Source organism: Carcharodon carcharias, chromosome 19 (assembly GCF_017639515.1).
Source record: "Carcharodon carcharias isolate sCarCar2 chromosome 19, sCarCar2.pri, whole genome shotgun sequence".
NCBI classification, from domain to species: domain Eukaryota; kingdom Metazoa; phylum Chordata; class Chondrichthyes; order Lamniformes; family Lamnidae; genus Carcharodon; species Carcharodon carcharias.
This window is the reverse complement of record NC_054485.1, coordinates 2,810,119-2,829,929: the sequence shown is the minus strand read 5'-3', so window position 1 is coordinate 2,829,929 and position 19,811 is coordinate 2,810,119. Positions and strand designations below refer to the sequence as shown.

At 39.6% G+C, this 19,811-nt stretch overlaps 1 protein-coding gene across 1 annotated transcript in view; it reads left to right on the top strand.

Moving 5' to 3' along the window:
• Window positions 1–19,811, top strand: part of LOC121291833 (proto-oncogene tyrosine-protein kinase LCK-like) — a 142,288-nt gene that overhangs the window by 103,550 nt on the left and 18,927 nt on the right. The window contains exons 10-11 of the mRNA XM_041213434.1: window positions 11,670–11,746; window positions 17,342–17,495. Of these exons, the coding sequence (XP_041069368.1) occupies window positions 11,670–11,746; window positions 17,342–17,495 (231 nt within the window). The remainder of the gene's footprint in view (window positions 1–11,669; window positions 11,747–17,341; window positions 17,496–19,811) is intronic.

Genomic DNA, 19,811 nt, shown 5'->3' with positions numbered 1-19,811 from the left:
CCACATCAGATCAGCCGTGATCTCATTGAACAGCTAAGCAGGCTGGATGGGCAAAATGGCTGACTCCTGCTCCTATTTCTTATTATGTTCTAATGTTTGTCAGAAAAGTAATTTTTAGGAGCCCACCATTATAGATATTCAATTGACATCATTTAATTTGTTTTTTTTAAGGGCACAGGGGTTGGATCTCCTTGTGCCCGATTTCCACTTGAAAAACAGATACAAAGGTCTAAAATTTAGAGAGCCAATATTCCATTTTGGATCTTTCCATTTTGGTTTGGGCACTGTAGAAGCATCACTAGCAACCCCTCAAATGTGTATTACACCATCTAAATATGCTAATTAGGGACCCAATGGCTATTTTACAACTAAAAGTGGAAATTGGTTCGTTCCAAATTCAACTGACATTGACCTAGCTGTGTTCAGGATTACCTGGTCTACGTGCAAGGTTACCAGAGATCCTTGGACAGCTTGAGGCTACCAGCTAAAAGGAAAGTTTCTTTAAATTAAGTATTTTTAATGCACAGCCAGGAGGAGCCACTGCTGGTCACTGCCAAACAACACTTGCTCAACCTTTCGCAGTTGACTGCACCCCCCCACCCTAGGCTCATCTTTGACCTGTAACTGGTATCTGTACCTTGCCAGTCCTATACTGATGAGGCTAGTGAGCCAGTTTGCAATGGTCCTGCCACCCACCTTGTTCAAAAGATGTGCTGCATTTGAAAAAAAGGTGTCCTAATCCCAGGTCAATAGCTGCAAAATGAAAATCAGCTACAATATGATCCTTTACTTAGGCTTGGGGAGTGTGTTGCTTATTGGCACAGTAAAATATGCCGTTGAGTTGCTGCATTTCTGGGAACCTATCGCACTGAGCGAAGCCTTAACTCTATACTTTTAAGCAATGAGCCAATCAAGTTGCTAAACTCCAGAACGTCATCTCATTATTTAAAAACTATAGAGTCAGTGCTGCAGGAAAGATTGTAAATTATCAAGGACAAGTTATGTTTATTCTATAATCCCCATAATAACACAGCACTCAGAACTCAAACTTTCTTCAGGAAAGTGCTCTGACATTTCTTTTCCATGAAAAATAAAAAATCCCTGGAGAAACATTTGTGTTGGAATTTTCCTGGCTCAAAGTAGAGGTTTTTTTTAAGTCATCTGGACATAAACAATTGCTGAGAGATTTTCAGTAGGGAAAAGAAAACTTGATTTTCCTTTTAGATTTATTACCCCAAACTGGGGGACTTTTCATTTCATCAAACACCATCATTAAAACATGATTAATAAGCACACAATATAGTCTATGTGCACTTCAGAAGAGGAGAACTACACTGTAGAGAAATACAATATAGAAAGCATCCAGCACTTTGCTAGTCATGTTTCTTTGATGAAAAGCTACTCTTGTAAATTTAAGTGACAGAGAGGCTCAGCTAAGATTTTGAAAGTTAGTTCCAATTGCTGTATTCCAATACCTAGATTAACAATTAACAAATACTGATGTTAAGATTGATATTTTTAATGGGGAAAAGTTTGTGACTAACATTAATTCTGAGATTGGAAAATATTCTGATTTTCCTGTTTATGCAATTCCAAGACCAGTTATTTCCAGGTCAGGAACACCATGTGCTGAATTACACAGCCTTTAATGACCTGCAATAACTAAAACCCATAACTGCACCAGTGTGACAATTTGATTTCCTGTACAAAAGTTTGTGGCACAGGGTCGAGACTGCTCTGGCTCTTTTCTCCCTAGCAGAGAGAGATCTTAATCATCTTGTTTAGGCTGGATCCAAACTCAATTTTAAAAAAGATAGAATGCTGATCTTGTGTGTTGTGAGGCCTCGAATGCCAATATAATTAAAGATTTGAAGGACAAGGCTTTTGTAGCCACGAGTAAATTGCCCGAAGTGTGATTCCCATGATTGTTCATTATTGAACACTCTTATCCATTAGGATGATGTTGTTTGTAAGCACACCCGTAATGTACTTCATTTCCAGTGAACTAATTTGATTTTATTTGTTTTATGATACATCCAAGATGTAGGATTCCCTTGAAAGATAACCATTGAGTCATATTCATTTCTGAATAAATGAAAGACATAATCAACAGCACAAAAGAACAATAAAGGAGCCACCTAATATCAGGAAGTTCCACCCAGTCTGTTATTTATACTCAGCAGTTGTTTTTCATATTCATGCTGTAACCTTCATTTAATGAATATACAGGACATGCCAAAGATCAAAAGATGTATCTTTTGTGCTTAAGATTATTTGTGCAATGATCGAGAATGCTGAACTCATTACAACCTATTTTAAAATGAGAGTGCAAAATATTAACGGTTCAATTAATTTACAGGAGTCCTTCAAATACTCAATGGTGAAGCTCCATAGAAACAATAATAATAATGTCAGGCAGTTTATTTGAAGGTTGTAAAATACCTTACGGCATCCAATGTCTTTATGATTAACCTCACTAATGTAAATTGTGTAAGATCTATATTGACTGGGGTCCAAAATATATTTTCAGAATACAAAATTATTTCTTGTGATTGATTACTTAAAGGAAAAAGAAAACAAATCCATTCATTGTTTTCTGACCAACTGAAAAAAGCTTGAATTCATTTTACTGATGCAACCTTATTATAAAATCTCAAGTTTGAGTAAAATTTGTATCACTTATCCCCAGTACAGTCAGCAATCTATTTGTATTATGAATGCGAAGTACAGATCAGTGAGCTGTCATGTAAACCCTCTACAGATCAATTGATTATTTGTGTCATGTCCCCAGTACAGCTCAGTTTGTTGCTTGTGGCATTTAAACCAAGTTACAGGCCATTAGATGATTTGTACTGTGTATATCCCACACAGGCCAGAGGATAGTCTAGAGTCAGTTTGGTAGGAAGGACTTGCAGCAGCCTTGACAGATCACCTGTCCTGCCATCCTTAATGTGTTTTAAATAATTACATTAATCACTTATTAACTTATTATTTACTTTACCACCAAACTGTGTGCTATTTTAAGCCTTAGGTCTAGAATAGAACTTACCCACTTACCAGATACTCACCAAACAGCTAGCTCCTTTCCCTGTAATAGAGCAAAAACCAATTTGTATGTGGTTAGAAAGACGAAACAAACTCCATTTGCCAAGGCTGCACTAAAGAACCCTGAATTTATAGTATTATTGTAACTCTTTTGAGTACAAACCCATTTTCCATCTGTTTCAGATGAAGTTACATGGTTTCATAGTTTGCCATTGTGAGATTTGAACTCTTGATACTCTTTTTGAGTAAACCTGTTTCCATCTGTTTCAGATGAAGTTACATTGTTTCATAGTTTGCCATTATGAGATTTGAACTCTTGATCTTGGGGTTACAAACCCAGTACCATAACCAATTGGCTATTTAGGCCAAGCACCCTGAATTTATAGTACACTGAACTGGGGCCACAGTAACCAGATTCAACCAGTTAGCTAATTAACTACACGCAGCTCCTACAGCCGAGTGTGAGTTTACCCTGTCTAAACTGCAAGAAAGAATTTAGCCTGTTACACAGTACTTCCAAGTTACTGCTAATTACAAACTAGATTAGATTTTACAGAGCAAAATCTAAGAACAAAATTAACACTTCAAGCTCCCCTCTCACCAAACTTCAGGGGTGGAATTTTAAGGCCCTGTTGTGGTGGGGTCAGGGCCGTAAAAGGTGACGAACCATTCAGAAATCTGTTGAATTTGGCGGGAGCGTAAAATCCCGCTGCTGTAAAATTCCATCTCAGTTTGTCAGCTGCACTCTGTAAAACCTGTTATTCCATATGATGATTAATGTTATCTCTGCTTTCAAAAAATGATTGAATCATTGACATTGCATATCACAAAATTTCAATCCTGCCTTGCCAACCTCCTCAACACTCCCTTTCTCAGAATTAAGCAGCTTATTTTACATTTATTTCTTGAGATAGGACATGTGTACAAAGATATAATCAGCCTGATAATTCATTAATTTGTCAGTTTTCAGTCATTTGGATAAAGGGCAGGGGCTGAGTGATTTAAATGTTAGAAATGTCTTCCTTAAGGATTAGTTGAAACAATTCTTTTGAATGCTGCTTTTCACCTTTAGAACTGTATCCCAATTACGATCATATGAGCATCCCAATTCCCCGTAAACATGAGATCAAAAGTAATCTCTCAATTGTAAAAATCTGAACCAGAATTAAATTGGACAGTCTTAGGTCAAAGCCTACTGTGCGCCAATTCCACAGCACAGCACTGCAATATTTTGAGACTAATTTGTATTAATTACTATCTTCGCTCCAAGTAGCCATATTGCTGATTGATATGTTGTTCTAGCAAATTAGCTTTAATCTGCCTCTGGTCAATGATGGTGCTTTATGTTGATCTAATAGTGGGAAAGTGTTCAAACTAAGTTCAGGGAGAGGTCATGATGCTTTACACTCCCTCTGGTGAAAATTGGTCTAAAATTAGATGCATTTCAGCTGTGCAAATTCAGTTCCCTGTAGACGCGAATTCCACACAAACATGACCTTGAATTTGTTAAACAACTCTAATTCAGCACCATCATTCTCAAAGGACAAATTGAGGGCATTGTTAAGGAAAATTGCATGCTTATTGAAGCAAGGGTCGATCTGAGGTTTAGGCTTGAAAACACTGGCAGGGCAGGACTTGGATTGTCTTGTCTGCATGAACTCTATTATCTCAACAGAATGCTTGATGATGTTACAAGGTGGAGTTCAGTTTGAAAGATGTTTCATTTCCCACTATTATCCTTTATATTGTCGAGAATAGATATTTTAAAGCTACTATTTATATTCAGTTAAATGAAAAGCTATTGAACTTGAATTATTAAGGGCTAAACAGCTTTTCATAGATTCAGATATCAGTGTAGCCAATAGTCAATGCTGGTCTTATATGCAGTACTTTTTTTGTATTTTAACCATTACGACATCTTGCGAAGGAGATTACTTTGTCCAGTTCACAGTATAAGGCCCCCCTCTGAGTTATATATTTCACCCCATGAGAAGGGGAGCTCAAGGAAAGTGTGCTCATGTACAAAGACTGCTTCTTTGAAGTCATTCTGTTAATGATTATGACAATGTTCTATTTTGCTGGGTTTTTTAGATTTAATATTTGCAGAATTGTAACTGCAGCTATTCCTCAAATTTGTCTCTGTAAGGAGAAATCTAGAGCGTTCTTTGTGTGATTTAGTCACACACGATTAGGATGCGGGTAGAATTTTACGTGCGTGGGCTGGTGCACGCCTGACCCGGTTGGTTGTAAAATTGCGCGAGATGATGTTGGGCGAGTGCCCTGACGTCATTGTCCATTATTTCACTCGGTGGATGTGTGCAAAAGTCAGAAGCATGCCTGCCGCCAATTAAGCAGGCAATTAAGTCCACTAACAGTGCAATTGCCTACGATTTTTCATGGCCTATCCAAGCTTATTGTTGGTGGATGGGCAAATCAGCCAAGCAGCCTTTACATTTTTCATGAAAACTCATCCAAGGACGGAATGAAGTCTCCGTTAGAAAATAAAATTAAAAGGAATATCTGGGGACAGCATTTTTATGAGGTATGTTTTCAGGTGCTTGACTGTGATGCAATGACACTGTTTCCAGCAGCTTTTTACTGCTTCATTTCATTATTTGCAAGTCTGCAGCTCCCTGAGGTAGTTGGAAACAAAGTATTTTTTAAATGTGTTAAATATCCTATGGATTATTCCCAGTAAAATTTTGTTAGAGTCCTCAATTGATATTTTGAACAAACATTTAAATATCCCGTTGATCAAACTGTGATTGTTTTAGGGTTACATGTGTAGGTGTCAGCTGTGGCTCAGTGGTTAGCAATCTCCCCTCTGAGGCAGAAGGTTAGCCCACGCCAAGGACAGAATTCTATGTGTCAGCGAGATGGTCAGGGCCCCACTCACCGATGTGTAAAATGATGCGCAGTGAAATCGGGGGGAACTCCTGACATCATTGCACCCCATTTAAACTTTCAGCAAGGCGGGGGCGCAGCAAGATCAGCTGCGCGCCCACCAACCTGTCAGTGGCCAATTAAGGCCATTGACAGAGGCAATTAAGTAATTCAAGGACCTGCCCCTCCAACCTTAAGGTTTACGGGCAGGCTAGGAGCCCTGGAGTGAATTAGAAAAAGCATCAAAACTCATCCATGGGCGGGATGAGGTTTCAAGCAGCTTTTTAAAAATGTTAAAGTTTTTTTTGAAAATTATGGACATGTCCCAACTCATGTGACATTGTCACATGAGGGGACATGTTAGGGAAATTTTATTTTTCTATTTTAAGGTTTTTGACATTTTCAACCAATCTCCCTGAGGCTGCACTTAGCCTCAGGGAGATGAGTGCACTCTTCTATGCGCATGCGCAAAAGAGTGCAATCTCGATTTCGGGATTCCCTCCCACACCCGCACGGGAAGTGCATACATAGCGCTTCCCTGCGGACGTCCTGCTGGATGGGCCTTAATTGGCTCACCCATATAAAATGGCGCCGCACCTCCAATTGGGGGCACTGATTGGAAGCGCGCCTGCCCTTCAACTTCCCTACCATGACAGGGGGAAAATTCAGCCCCTAGACTTGAGCATGAAAATCTTGGCTGATGCTCCGGTGTAGTGCTGAGGAAGTGCTGCACTGTGGAAATTGCCGTCTTTTGAATGAGACCTTAAGCTGAGGTCTTGTCTGCCCTCTCAGGTGGATGTAAAAAAAAATCCCATGGCAATACTTTAAAGGAGAGCAGAGGTGTTCTCCCTGGTGGTCTGACCAGCTCAGTCAATATCACAGGAAAACAAAATGATCTGATTGTTATCACATTGTTGTTTGTTGGAGCTTTCTCTCTGCAAATTGGCTGCAGAGTTTCCTACATCACAATAGTGACTGTATGTCAAAAGTACTTTCTTGCCTGTGAAGTGTATTGGGGCCATGAAGGGCACTATATAAATGCAAGTTCTTTTTTTTTCATTTTACAAGATTTGAATATATTCTGTGAATATTTGAACTTTGTACATGGTTTGTCTCGATTTGCAAAGATAAACTTATTTTTGAAATATAATGAATAATGGAATACTGCCTGTGTTTCTCCAGCATTAGGAATCTAATCCCAGAAACTCAGCATTTTAAATCCTTGCGTTTTCACAATTTGACTAGTAGATGATGAATTATGAACATTCTTCCATTTCTTGTTAACAGGATCTCACAAACCATCAATCCTATAGGCATTTTATATTTTCAAAGGTTACATAAAACATTTTAAAACTTATCCTGTTATTTGTTTTGGATATAGACAAAAGCCTTTTTAAAGGTCAAGTATGATGAATAATGTGCTTTGGCTTGGGTATTTACAGCCTGTGTGCTTTCCTAAATTCATCATATTTCATTTTATCATTTTGGACTGTGACAATAGTGGTACATTCTGATGTTTCCTCACTACGAAATTCCATTTCCCATCTCAAAGCGTTTCCAATAATTGGCGCTTAGAGGTATGGGCCAGCACTTAGAAATGTTTGGATGGAGGCCAGGTCCTGTATGAAGTACAAAAATAAACAAAAGAACAAAAGAACTAGGAGCAGGAGTGGTCCTGCTCATCGAGACTGCTCCGCCATTCAGTACAATTATGGCTGATTTTGGGCTTCAACTCCATGTTCCCTGTGTGCTCCCCATATCCCTTGATTCTCCACAAGACCAAAAGTCTATCTATCCCAGCCTTAAATGATGCAGCATCCACAACCCTCTGGGGTAGAGAATTCCAAGGATTCACAACCCTTTGGGTAAAGAAATTTCTCCCCATGTCAGTCCTAACTGATCAGCCCCTTATCCTGAGACTATGCTCCTGTGTTCTAGATTCCTCGGTCAGGAGAAACCACCTCTCAGCATCTACCCTGTCAAGTCCCTTCATAATCTTCAGAAGGATTTTCCCCTCGGCGATTTGGGGGCGGGGGCGGGGAAAATGACATGGGGTGATGTCGGGAGGAACCCCTGACCTCACCCCGGTCCATTTAAATCTTCAGGAAGGCGGGCAGACAGTGAAATCAGCTGTCTGCCCACCGACCTGTCAATAGCCAATTAAGGCCATTGACAGGCTAATTACCCTTGTTAAAGACCCTGTCCGGCCAAGGTTAAGGCTGGCGGGCAGGCCAGGAACCCCAGCAGGCTCCAGATTATTCATGAAACCTCATCCACTGGCGGGATGAAGTTTCATATCCATTTTTTAAAAATTTAATAAACTTTGTTTCTTATTAACGTGTCCCATCTCATGTGACATTGTCACTTGAGGGGGACATGTTAATTTTAATATTTCTCTATTTTTTGACTTTTCTTACATGTCATTAATCTCCCTGAGACATGACTTTGCTTCAGGGAGCAGTGCGCATGCGTGAAAGAGCACACTGACAGATGACGAATCCCTCTTCCCCCATCACCCCCCACCCCCCAAACAGGAAGTGCATAGCGCTTCCCATCGGGCAGGCCGCAGGGTGGGCTTTAATTGGTCCACCCACTCAAAATGGCGGCGGGCCCCGTTTCCATGGCGGGGGTCAGCTGTCCGCCCACCGCCGAGCTGGTGGAGCCCACACGCCATCCGAGGGCAAAATTCTGCCCCCTGAATTCTTGAATGGCTCAATGAGATCACCTCTCGTTCTCCTAAACGTCAGAGAATATAGGCCCAATTTACTCAACCTCAGCAAATGTCGATACATTACTCTGTATCTTCGTCTACATCATTTATATTGATTGTAAATAGCTGGGGCCCCAGCACCGATCCTTGCGGCACTCCACTAGTCACTGCCTGCCAACTTGAAAATGCTCTATTTATCCCTACTCCGCTTCCTGTGCATTAACCAAACATATGAACATGCAAAGCAGGAGCAGGTGTAGGCCATCTATCCATGCTAATATATCACCTCAACTTTTATCTTGTGTGTTAACCTTTGATGTGACATCTTATCGAATTTACTCAGAGGGTTGTGAATCTTTGGAACTCTCTACCCCAGAGGGCGGTGGAAGCTCAGTCATTAAGTATGTTTAAGGTAGAGACTGTTAATCAGAAATCTGTCAATAACAAAGGGTTATGGGGATAGTGTGGGTAAAAGGTATTAAAGTGTTCGATCAGCCATGATTGTATTGAATGACGGAGCAGGCTCGATGGGCTGAATGGCCTTCTCCTGTTCCTATGAATGCCTTTTGGAAATTCAATTATACCACATCTACTTGTTCCCCTTTATCCGCCCTACTTGTTACATCCTCAAAAAATTCTAATAAATTTGTCAAACAGGATTTTCCTTTTGTAAAACCATGTTGACTTGTTCTTATCATACAATGCTTTTCCAAGTACATTGTTAAGATTTCCTAAATAATAGATTCCATCATTTTCCTGATGATTGATGTCAAGCTAACTGGTCTGTAGCTCCCAGTTTTCTCTCCCTTCTTTCTTGAATATTGGTGTTGCATTTGCTAACTTCCAATCTGTGGGACCGTTCCAGAATCTAGGGAATTTTGGAAAACCATAGCCAGTGCATCCATTATCTCTGCAGCTATCTCTTTTAGGACCCTAGTATGTAGGCCATCAGGTCCTACAGAATTGTCCGATTTTCATCTCGTGTTTCTCCAATACTTGTTCTGATATTAGTAACCTAATTTCCTCACTCTTATTAGCCCTACCCTCTATTTCTGCAAAACTGAAAAATATAATCCAGAAAACGGCATTCAACAAAGAGAAAAATTGGGCACTATGCATCCTTGTGTGGACATTTAGGACCCAAATTCTATTGCGGATGAAGCCTCCATTCTAGCTGTTTTTATGTTTGATTTGCTAAAGTTTTACTTTTATGATCAGGGGAAAAAATATCAAAGTGCTTCATGACAACATGAGACAAAACCATGAAGAAAGGGTTAATTATGAAATCCCTGGCAATCTTTCCTTATCCTTACACTGGGCCAATGATTGTGCTTGTCCAGCAGGCCATGTGTGGTTTCTTAAGTTGAAGGTGATCAGATTCCTTCAAAAAGGAAGGAAAAGCTGAAGTATCTGAAGAAGAGAAACACTCAGTTACATCACCGACACATCACCTCGGTCAGTGCTGAAGTGAAAATCCTATGGATGCAAATGTTCTAGTTTTCTTTTGGTTGTCCCAACTGAAGTAGACAATATGGGAAATGGGGTGGGGTTGGGGGTTGGGGCAGGAAATCCAAAAAAACACTTTAGGGACTGTCATTTTCTCTTTGCCCACATCAGTACTGAAGAACTACTCATTGCCCAAACCATGCTCTCCCCAAACGACTGTAAACTCACCGACTCACTCTACTCCTTTCCAAACCCACCAGATCAAGGAACAACCTTGATATTGTCATCCCTAATGTTAATCAAAATGTACTAAACTCTGCAATCTCCCTATATATGTACGACTTACATTAATCATTCAAACTCTTTCCTCTGTCCTGAGTAATTTTTAACGCTATTTTCACATACAAAATCTATTTTTTGTGTGTGTATAAATTACATATCCAACTCTAAAAGTAGCCTAACCTGTACCAAGAGCATCTGTTACAAAACAGAATAAGTAGTAAAAAAATAGACCTCCTAAATGCATATTGAATGCATAAAGATAGGGTCCAGCCAGAAACTGAATGAAATGTGAAGAAATTTGTGCAATATGCAGAGGAAAATATGGTTATATTGGTGAAAATTGATGCTAACAGGAAGGAACGCAACTGTCACTGATGATGACCTCAAGGATGGATGCACTGTTTCTTGAAACACTGTTTTAGTGTTATTGGTCAAAAGCAGATAGTCAACACGCACTGTATGACTGGAGTATCGGCGTGGTGCCATAAGGCTGCATAAACAGTGTAGTTATTGGTTAATTCAATAGAGCTATGCAAATACCTTGTGATATTCTCAGCAATACCATAGTGAATGAGAAGTGAACCCTACCATTTCCATTTGAATAACAATGAAAAACTATGCTTTACATTAATGCAGGCAGCAAAGCCAAATGGCAGTAATTTAACTTGTTTGTGATACTGCGATGAAAGACGTAAGAATGAAATTTCATCTGGCCTCTGCATAAGATCCTACAGAAAAATCTGGATGACGAGATTTAATGCAGGGCTGAGTAAGAAGTCTGCCAATCAAAGGCCAGGGCTTTGCTCTATAAATTAATTCTGCTGATGTTTGTTTCCCATGTTCATTGAAGGCTGGAAACTACTGTTGGCAATTACCAAATGATTCTTTAATGCACGCACCAAATTTCTCTGCTATTTTAATGGAAATGTTGAGCAAATGGGGCTCAACTGTGAAGAAACTGGTTTTCTTTTGGGGTGGAATAGCTATTTAGGATCATGTACATTTCATTGATGTTTGGCCATGGTTATTTTCTCAAGTGCCAAACAACGGTCTACTAGCATCTGTAAGTTTAAATATTTAACTAGTGGTCTCTCTGTCCCCACTCCTTTTGCTTGTGTCAATGACTGTTAGGCATCATGTCTTCCCGACATGATATGAATCTCTAAGATTCTACCTTACCAAATAGTATTAAAATAATAGAACAGTTTCAAACAGCATCCAGTCTACTGTTCAATAAATCCAAAGTGTTTTGCAGGTAGTTGTGATACAGTATTTATCTTTCTATTATTTTCTCTTTTTTCAGGTAGTTTAGTGGATTTTCTGAAGACATCTGTAGGGTCAAAACTCAGCATAATTAAGCTCATTGACATGGCAGCACAGGTGAGTTGCTAACCCTTGGTGTGTCTACACATGGAATTAAAAAAGGGAAATTTGAAACTACACAGCAGCTTTGTCAGTATCTGAAGGAGGAAAGAACTGGTACAGCCAAAACAGTTCTGCTGGGTATCCCAAACTCAAGCACTCACCTATTCTTCACTTCCAGACTCTGACTGACTGAGCTGCTGTATTTCCAACATTACTTAGTATTGGATCCAGGTTTCCAGCATTCAGTTTTCCTTTTATATCTGTGTATGTATGTTTACAATTGTTTTGAACGACCTAGAGGAGATGTTTGTACTTGATCTATATTTCAATATTTTTTCCTGCAGAGTGGACATCAGGTGCTGTAAGTTACAAAACACGAGGCATGTCTAAGGTTTGATTCCACAACACTAAATTGACTGTGACTAGGAGGGGTCCACTGTGTTTTACAATGATTGGGAATGAACAATATGTTACCAATGAAAACCTGAACAATTGCATGTTGCGCACCACGAGTAGGTTTAACCACATCCCGTTACACATTTAAATGTTAACTAAAGCTAAGTAAACTTACCAACACTTACCTCACCCGCAATAATGCACAATTTTTTTTTAGAAACATTGCAAAGATGCACACAGTATGTTAAAGTCATCCAATCTTTGTGGTATGTAAGAGTTCGAAGAGCAACCAGAGTATGAACAAAAGAACACGTGCATAAAATGAGTGCAAAAATCTGAGACCATAAGACAGCTCAAAACTGTGTTCTAGATGTTTGATGTCAATGTTCTTTATCTTACATTCAAGAGGTGTAGGCTACAGCTGAGGTTATGGTGCACTCACACCTCGGTTTGTACTGGCACAGGAAAAGGACAGTAGGTAAAAAAGGCGTATACTGCTGTTGATGCTTGAATAGCTCTAGACTGATGGGTATAACAATGGATAAGTATGAAATCATTGAAATATAGCATTATAATTTACGTTGCTGACAAGTGAACACTAATTTCTAATAGGGACACTAATCCTAGGAACATTTAAAGAAGGGGACGGAGTTTTAAACTAACCACTTAAGTGTACAAATGTCTGACCTATTTCTTCTGATCTATGTCTTGAGACAGGAGCCAAGACTGTTGGCAATTCACTCATGTTTAGCTGGCTTCATACCCCCAAATTCAGTATAGAAACTTCACATTCATGTAAGCTGAGAACAAACTTGAGTGGATGATTATGTTCTGTTACTGCCATGAATGATTGACAAAAACATATTTTACTGTTGCACTATTCAGAATATCTTTGAATGATGAGGGGAGTAAGCAATGGTAAAGCTACAAAATAATTTATTTGGAACTTAATCAAGAATATGAGATAAGTGAAAATGAATTTAAAATGAAATAATGATGAGCTAACTTTTGATGAACAAACTTCTCACTTGTATTTATTTAATCTTTGAGGATGTTTTGCTGAGAGTAGAAAATGCTGAAACCATGTACTCATTGTAAAAAGGAGTTTTATCAATATTCCCATATAGGAATGTAGAAAGGCGCACAAAACAAGGTTATGATCAGGATGATGTTATCTGTGATCAAGAGAATAGCTGAAAGGGAGTTGTAGAATAAGATTGGTCAAAGGCTTGTGTGTAACATTGATCCATTAGATATGATGACCTAAATCAAAGTTATTCAGCTCATAATCCCTGTATTTAGCAGTAAAAGCTTATATTGAACTAAAAGGTTAAAATCTTCTCAAGATCATTTATGCACATAAAGCAATTCCCTTACATATACAAGTATATTTATCATCGAATTTAGCAAGTAACGATGCTCTTGGAATTTTCAATGCTTAAATAAAGTTGTATGTTTAACAAGATTTAGATCCAGCTGATAGCACAGAAAATGCTGTTGAAGCATGAAATACCTCTGTGGGTTTATCAGATTTCCTGCAGACACACAAACTTTAGCTTTGTTAAAAACTCAAGATGACATTGACACCTGTCAGCATGAGAAACAATCCTTTGTAAGATCCAAACTGCATTTTAACTCCTCCAAATATTTTACAGCACAATAAACAGTCCTCAACTACAAGTTAATTTTCTAAGTAGTTGGTGCTCAGTTAAGGCTGTGGCAGTATTGTTGTTGTGATACTTGACTGTACTACAGACCATGGAAAAGTTACGGTGTAGAAAGAGCCCAACATGTTTGTGCCAGCCAAAAAGAGTAAAAAGAAACTAGCTGCTCATTTTAATCCCCCTTCCAGCGCCTGGTCTGTAGCCTTGCAGGTTGCAGCACTACAGATGCAGATCCAGGTACCTTTTATTACCATGTGAACCCAGAGACCTACTCTGATAATCTAGAGAACATGGACCCTGTCAGAACATCCCATCATGGTTTGTAAATTTGAATTCAGTTTAAAAAATCTGGAAAGAGACCCAATACCAGTAAAGCTGTTGGATTGTCATAAAAGCATAACTAATTATTGATGTCTTTTTTAGGGAAAGAAACCTGCCATGCTTACCTTGTCTAGCCCATATATGAATCGTGTCATACTGACAACATAGAAAATAGGAGGAGTAGGCCATTTGGCCCTTCGAGCCTGCTCCGCCATTCATTACGATCATGGCTAATCATCCAACTCAATAACCTGCTCCCACTCTTGCCCCCATACCTTTTGCTCCCTTTCGCCCCAAGAGCTATATCTAACTCCTTCTTGAAAACATACAATGTTTTGGTCTCAATGACTTTCTGTAGTAACAAATTCCACAGGCTCACCACTCTCTGGGTGAAGAAATTTCTTCTCATCTCAATCCTAAATTGTCTACCCTATGTCCTCAGACTGTGACCCCTGGTTCTGGACTCCCCCACCATCGGGAACATCCTTCCTGCATCAACCCTGTCTAGTCCTGTTAGAATTTTATAAGTTTCTATGAGATCCCCCCTCATTCTTCAGAACTCCAGCTAATATAATCCTAATCGACTCAATATCTCCTCATATGTCAGTCCCGCCATCCCAGGAATCAGCCTGGTAAACCTTCACTGCACTCCCTCTATAGCAAGAACATCCTTCCTCAGATAAGGAGACCAAAACTGCACACAATATTCCAGGTGTGGTCTCACCAAGGCCCTGTACAATTGCAGCAAGACATCCCTGTTCCTGTACTCGAATCCTCTCGCTATGAAGGCCAACATACCATTTGCCTTCTTTACCGCCTGCTGCACCTGCATGCTTACCTTCAGCAACTGGTGTACAAGGACAGCCAGGTCTTGTTGTGCATTTCCCTCTCTCAATTTATAGCCATTCAGATAATAATCTGTTTTTGCTACCAAAATGGATAACCTCACATTTATCCACATTATATTGCATCTGCCATGCATTTGCCCACTCACTCAGCTTGTCCAAATCACACTGAAGCATCTCTGCATCCTCCTCACAGCTCACCCTCCCACCCAGCTTTGTGCCATCTGCAAATTTGGAGATATTACCTTTAATTCCCTCATCTAAATCATTAGTATACATTGTGAATAATTGGAGTCCCAGCACCGATCCCTGCAGCACCCCACTAGTCACTGCCTGCCATTTGGAAAAAGACTCATTTATTCCTACTCTTTGTTTCCTGTCTGCCAACCAGTTTTCTATCCGTCTCAATACACTACCCCTAATCCCATGCGCTTTAATTTTACACGCCAATCTCTTATGTGGGACTTTGTCAAAAGCCTTTTGAAAGTCCAAATAAGCCACATCCACTGGCTCCCCCTCATCAACTCTACTAGTTACATCCTCAAAATTCCAGATTTGTCAAGCATGATATTCCTTTAATAAAACCATGCTGACTTTGTCCGATTTTGCCACTGTTTTCCACGTGCTCAGCTATTCAATCTTTTATAATCGACTCTAGAATTTTCCCCACTACCAACATCAGGCCGACTGGTCTATAATTCCCTGTTTTCTCTCTGCCTCCTTTTTTAAATAGTGGGGTTACATTAGCTACCCTCCAATCTGTAGGAACTGTTCCAGAGTCTATAGAATCTCAGAAGATGACCACCAATGCATCCATTATTTCTAGGGCCACTTCCTTAAGTACTCTGGGATGTAGATTATCAGGCCCCGGGGATTTATCAGCCCTCAATCCCATCAATTTCCCCAACACCATTTCCCCACTAATACTGAATTCTTTCAGTTCCTCCCTCTCACTAAACCCTGTGTTCCCCAACAATCCTGGCATGTTATTAGTGTCCTCCTTTGTGAAGGCAAAACCAAAGTATGCATTTAGTTGGTCAGCCATTTCTTTGTTCCCCACTGAAGTAATCTAGCAAATCACTCAGATTCAGTACATTTAGGAATGGGCATTAAATGCTAGTGACACCCACAGCGGAGAATATTTTTCTTAAAATATCAATTCCAGTATGCCAAACAGAAAAATACATTACAGTGGGTCGCAGAGCATTTGAAAAAGTTCTGCATTACCAATTATCAACCACTAGATTCTGCTGGTATGTTGTATAAATAGAATATGGAATATATTCGTATTGAACAAGCAAGCTAGATGGCATCAAACCACAGCAATAAAATGGGTCACTGCCTGAAATCTTTACACGTTATAGAGTAAATCAGTTCTGATGGTTGTGTTATTAACACCACTATTCCTGCAAATGTTTAAATTGTATTTGTTTAGATATTTTGAGGATAGTTAAGACTTAAGCCAGGATTTTCTAGACCAGCCAAAGGTCCATTTGACTTCAAGCAGGAATTTTCAATCCCACAGTACTGGAAAATCCCAACAATAGTCTTCAGAGATTGTAATAGGCTCTGAATACATTTTTTTTTTAATTTATTCTTTCATTGGATGTGGGCATTGCTGGCCAGGCCAGCATTTGTTGCCCATCCCAAATCAGCCTTGAACCGAATGGCTTGCTCGGCCATTTCAGAGGGCAATTAAGAGTCAACCACAGTGCCATGGTTTTGGAGTCACCTGTAGGCCAGAGCAGATAAGGATAGCAAATTTCCATCCCTAAAGGACATTGGTGAACCAGATGGGTTTTTACAACATTTGCTGATAGTTTCATGGTCACCATTCTTAGCTTTCATTAATTGAATTTAAATTCCACAAGCTGCTGTGGTGGGATTTGAATCCATGTCCCCAGAGCATTAGCCTGGGCCTGTCAATTACTAGACCAGTGTCATTACCACTACACCACCGTCTCCCCTAATCTCATCCATAAGATGGATATTGCACTAGTTTGACTCTTGATGGGTTTTGGGGGAAATGTTGGTGTTGGCCATTGTTCAGTTGGATATAGATGGGAGGAGGATCAGAAGCTGGAGAAAATGGGGTCAAAGGTTGAGTGTAGGTGGCTGAAATTGCATGCATGACATCGCAAGCACAGACTAAACAATGAAGACTCAGAGAAAGCATTTTGATATATTTAAATACATGATCAACAAAAAAATGTGTCCAGGCTAAAAAGTACTTTATTTTTCATCAAAGTTCATAAACTCTGCAGCCGATTTGAAAACTGCCCACCTTTTAGACACATTTTACTTGAGGATTAAATTTCTACTGAGGAACACAATCGGCATTGTCATTTTAATGTGGCCATCTGAATTACAACATTCTTCCACAGATTGCCGAGGGAATGGCCTTTATCGAGAGGAAAAACTATATCCATCGAGATCTGCGTGCAGCAAATATCCTGGTTTCTGAGGATCTCTGCTGCAAGATCGCTGACTTTGGCCTTGCCCGTCTTATTGAAGACAATGAATACACAGCCAGAGAGGGTAAGACATCACCTCATGGACACTTCTCGTTTAATTTGTGTCTTTGCAGTTGTGACACTTCATTTAAATTGAGGAAGACCGTGCTGAAAATGGAATATCTTACCTAATTTTGTGTAAATTATAAAAGTATTTGAAGGACAAAATGCTTAAGTTGTTTGGAAACACACAGAAGATCTAATCAACTGATAACCATCAGAGCCATGGTTAAAGCCTAAGAATGGCCACAGTAGGCTTGAAATATAGAGGTCAGGAAAATGAGGCTGAGGGATTGTGTTAGTAACTGTACTGAGCAATGATCCAGGGAGAGATAAGAGGAGTGGGTTCATTTAGGTAGAAGCCTCCTGGTGTTTTCCAAAGGAAGAAAATAATCATAGAATTATAGAAGATCATTCTGCCCATCATGCCTTTGCCAGCTCTTTGGGACAGCTATTTAATTAGTTCCACTTCCCTGCCCTTTCCCCATAGCCCAATAAATGTTTTCCTTTCATGTTATCCAATTCCCTTTTGAAAGTTACAATTGAAACTGCTTCCACTGCACTTTCAGGCGGTGCGTTCCAGATCAAAGCAACTCACTGCATTGAACAATGTTTCCTCAAGTTGCTTTGTGTTCTTTTCCCAATCACCCTTCATTCCGTATCTTCTGGTTCCAACACTGGAAACAATTCTCTTATTTACTCCATCAGAAAAAAAGCTTCCATGCTTTTGAACACCTCTATCAAATTTCCCCTTGGCCTTCTCCGCTCTCAGGAGAACAATCGCAGTCCCTCTATGTAACTGAAGTATCTCATTCCTGGTACCATTCTAGTAAATCTCCTCTGTACCTCTAAGGTCTTGACATCCTTCCTAAAGTATGGTGACCAGATTTAAGCACTATTTAGTATTACCTTCCTTGCTTTTGTATTCTGTGCCCTTTCTAACAAAGCCACAAACCCTATATCCTTTTTGAAAAGCCTGCTCAACTTGTTCTATCGCCTACAAAGATTTGTGTACTGCCCCAAATCTCCCTGTTCCTGCACCCCCATTAAAATCATATCATTTAGATTAAACTGCCTGTCCTCATTTTTCGTGCATTTTTAATATCACTTCACACTACCCTGCTTTAACTTTCATGTGCCACATGCCTGCCCATTTTACCAGCCTGTATGTTACTATCCTCCTCATCTTAAACCTATAGGAATGGAGAAAGCAAATAATAATTTGGAACTCTTACACAGGAAGAGTGATGACATTATCTGAAAAACTTTGGGTGATTTTCTGATACTCCTTTGGTATATTTTGTGGCCATCAAGGTGAATGTTGTCAGTCATTTCGGCAGCCAGAGTTTGCATTGAACGTTCTCATGTTAACTGGAGCTTTTATAGCTGCAGATTAAAACTCCTACCATTCTACGGAAACTGCAGAAGATCATCATTACAATTTAGTGTTTTCATTTCTCTTGATTAGCAGTTATTTACAATTAATCACATCATTTAAAGATTTGTGTGTCTGTAATGAGAAGACTTAACTTTCTGTGGTGAGTTTAATGGGAAAATACAGCACGTTCTGAAATAAAATGAATGGGGAGGCTAAGGACGAGAGGCTGTTTTCACAAAGTTAATGGAGGAGAGAGGCAACCAGGATAACGTCTAGATATTCACATTTAACCATTTAGCTGCTCCTTACCTGACAATTCCCTGGGACCTGAAAGCCTACATCCTAGGATTCTAAAAGAGATAGCTGCAGAGATAGTGGTTGCTCTGGCTATTTTTTCCAAAACTCCTTAGATTCACAAGTGGTCCCTTCAAATTGGAAGTAACACCACTATTTAAGAAAGGAGAAAGAGAGTAAACAGGGAGCTACAGGCCAGTTAGCCAGACATCAGTCATTGGGAAAGTGTTGGAATCTATTATTCACAAAGACTTAACAATGCACTTAGATAAATATAGTATGATTAGAACAAGCCAACATGATTTTACAAAAGACAAATCCTGTGTGACAAATTCATTAGAGTTTTTTTGAGGATGTAACTAGTAGGGAAAGGGGAACCACTAGATGTAGTGTACCTTGATTTCGAAAAGGCTTTCAATAGGGTGCCACAAAACAGGTTAATAAGCAAGATAAGGACTCATGGAGTTAGTAATGTCTTAGCATAGATAGAGGATTGGTTAATGAACAGGAGGCAAAGAGTGGGTATAAACGGGGCATTTTCAAGTTGGCAGGCAGTGAAGTGGATTGCTGCAAGAAATCAGTGCCAGGACCTCAGCTACTTCAAATTTACATTAATGACCTAAATGAAGCGACAGAGAGTAACGTGTCTAAGTTTGCTGAAAATACAAG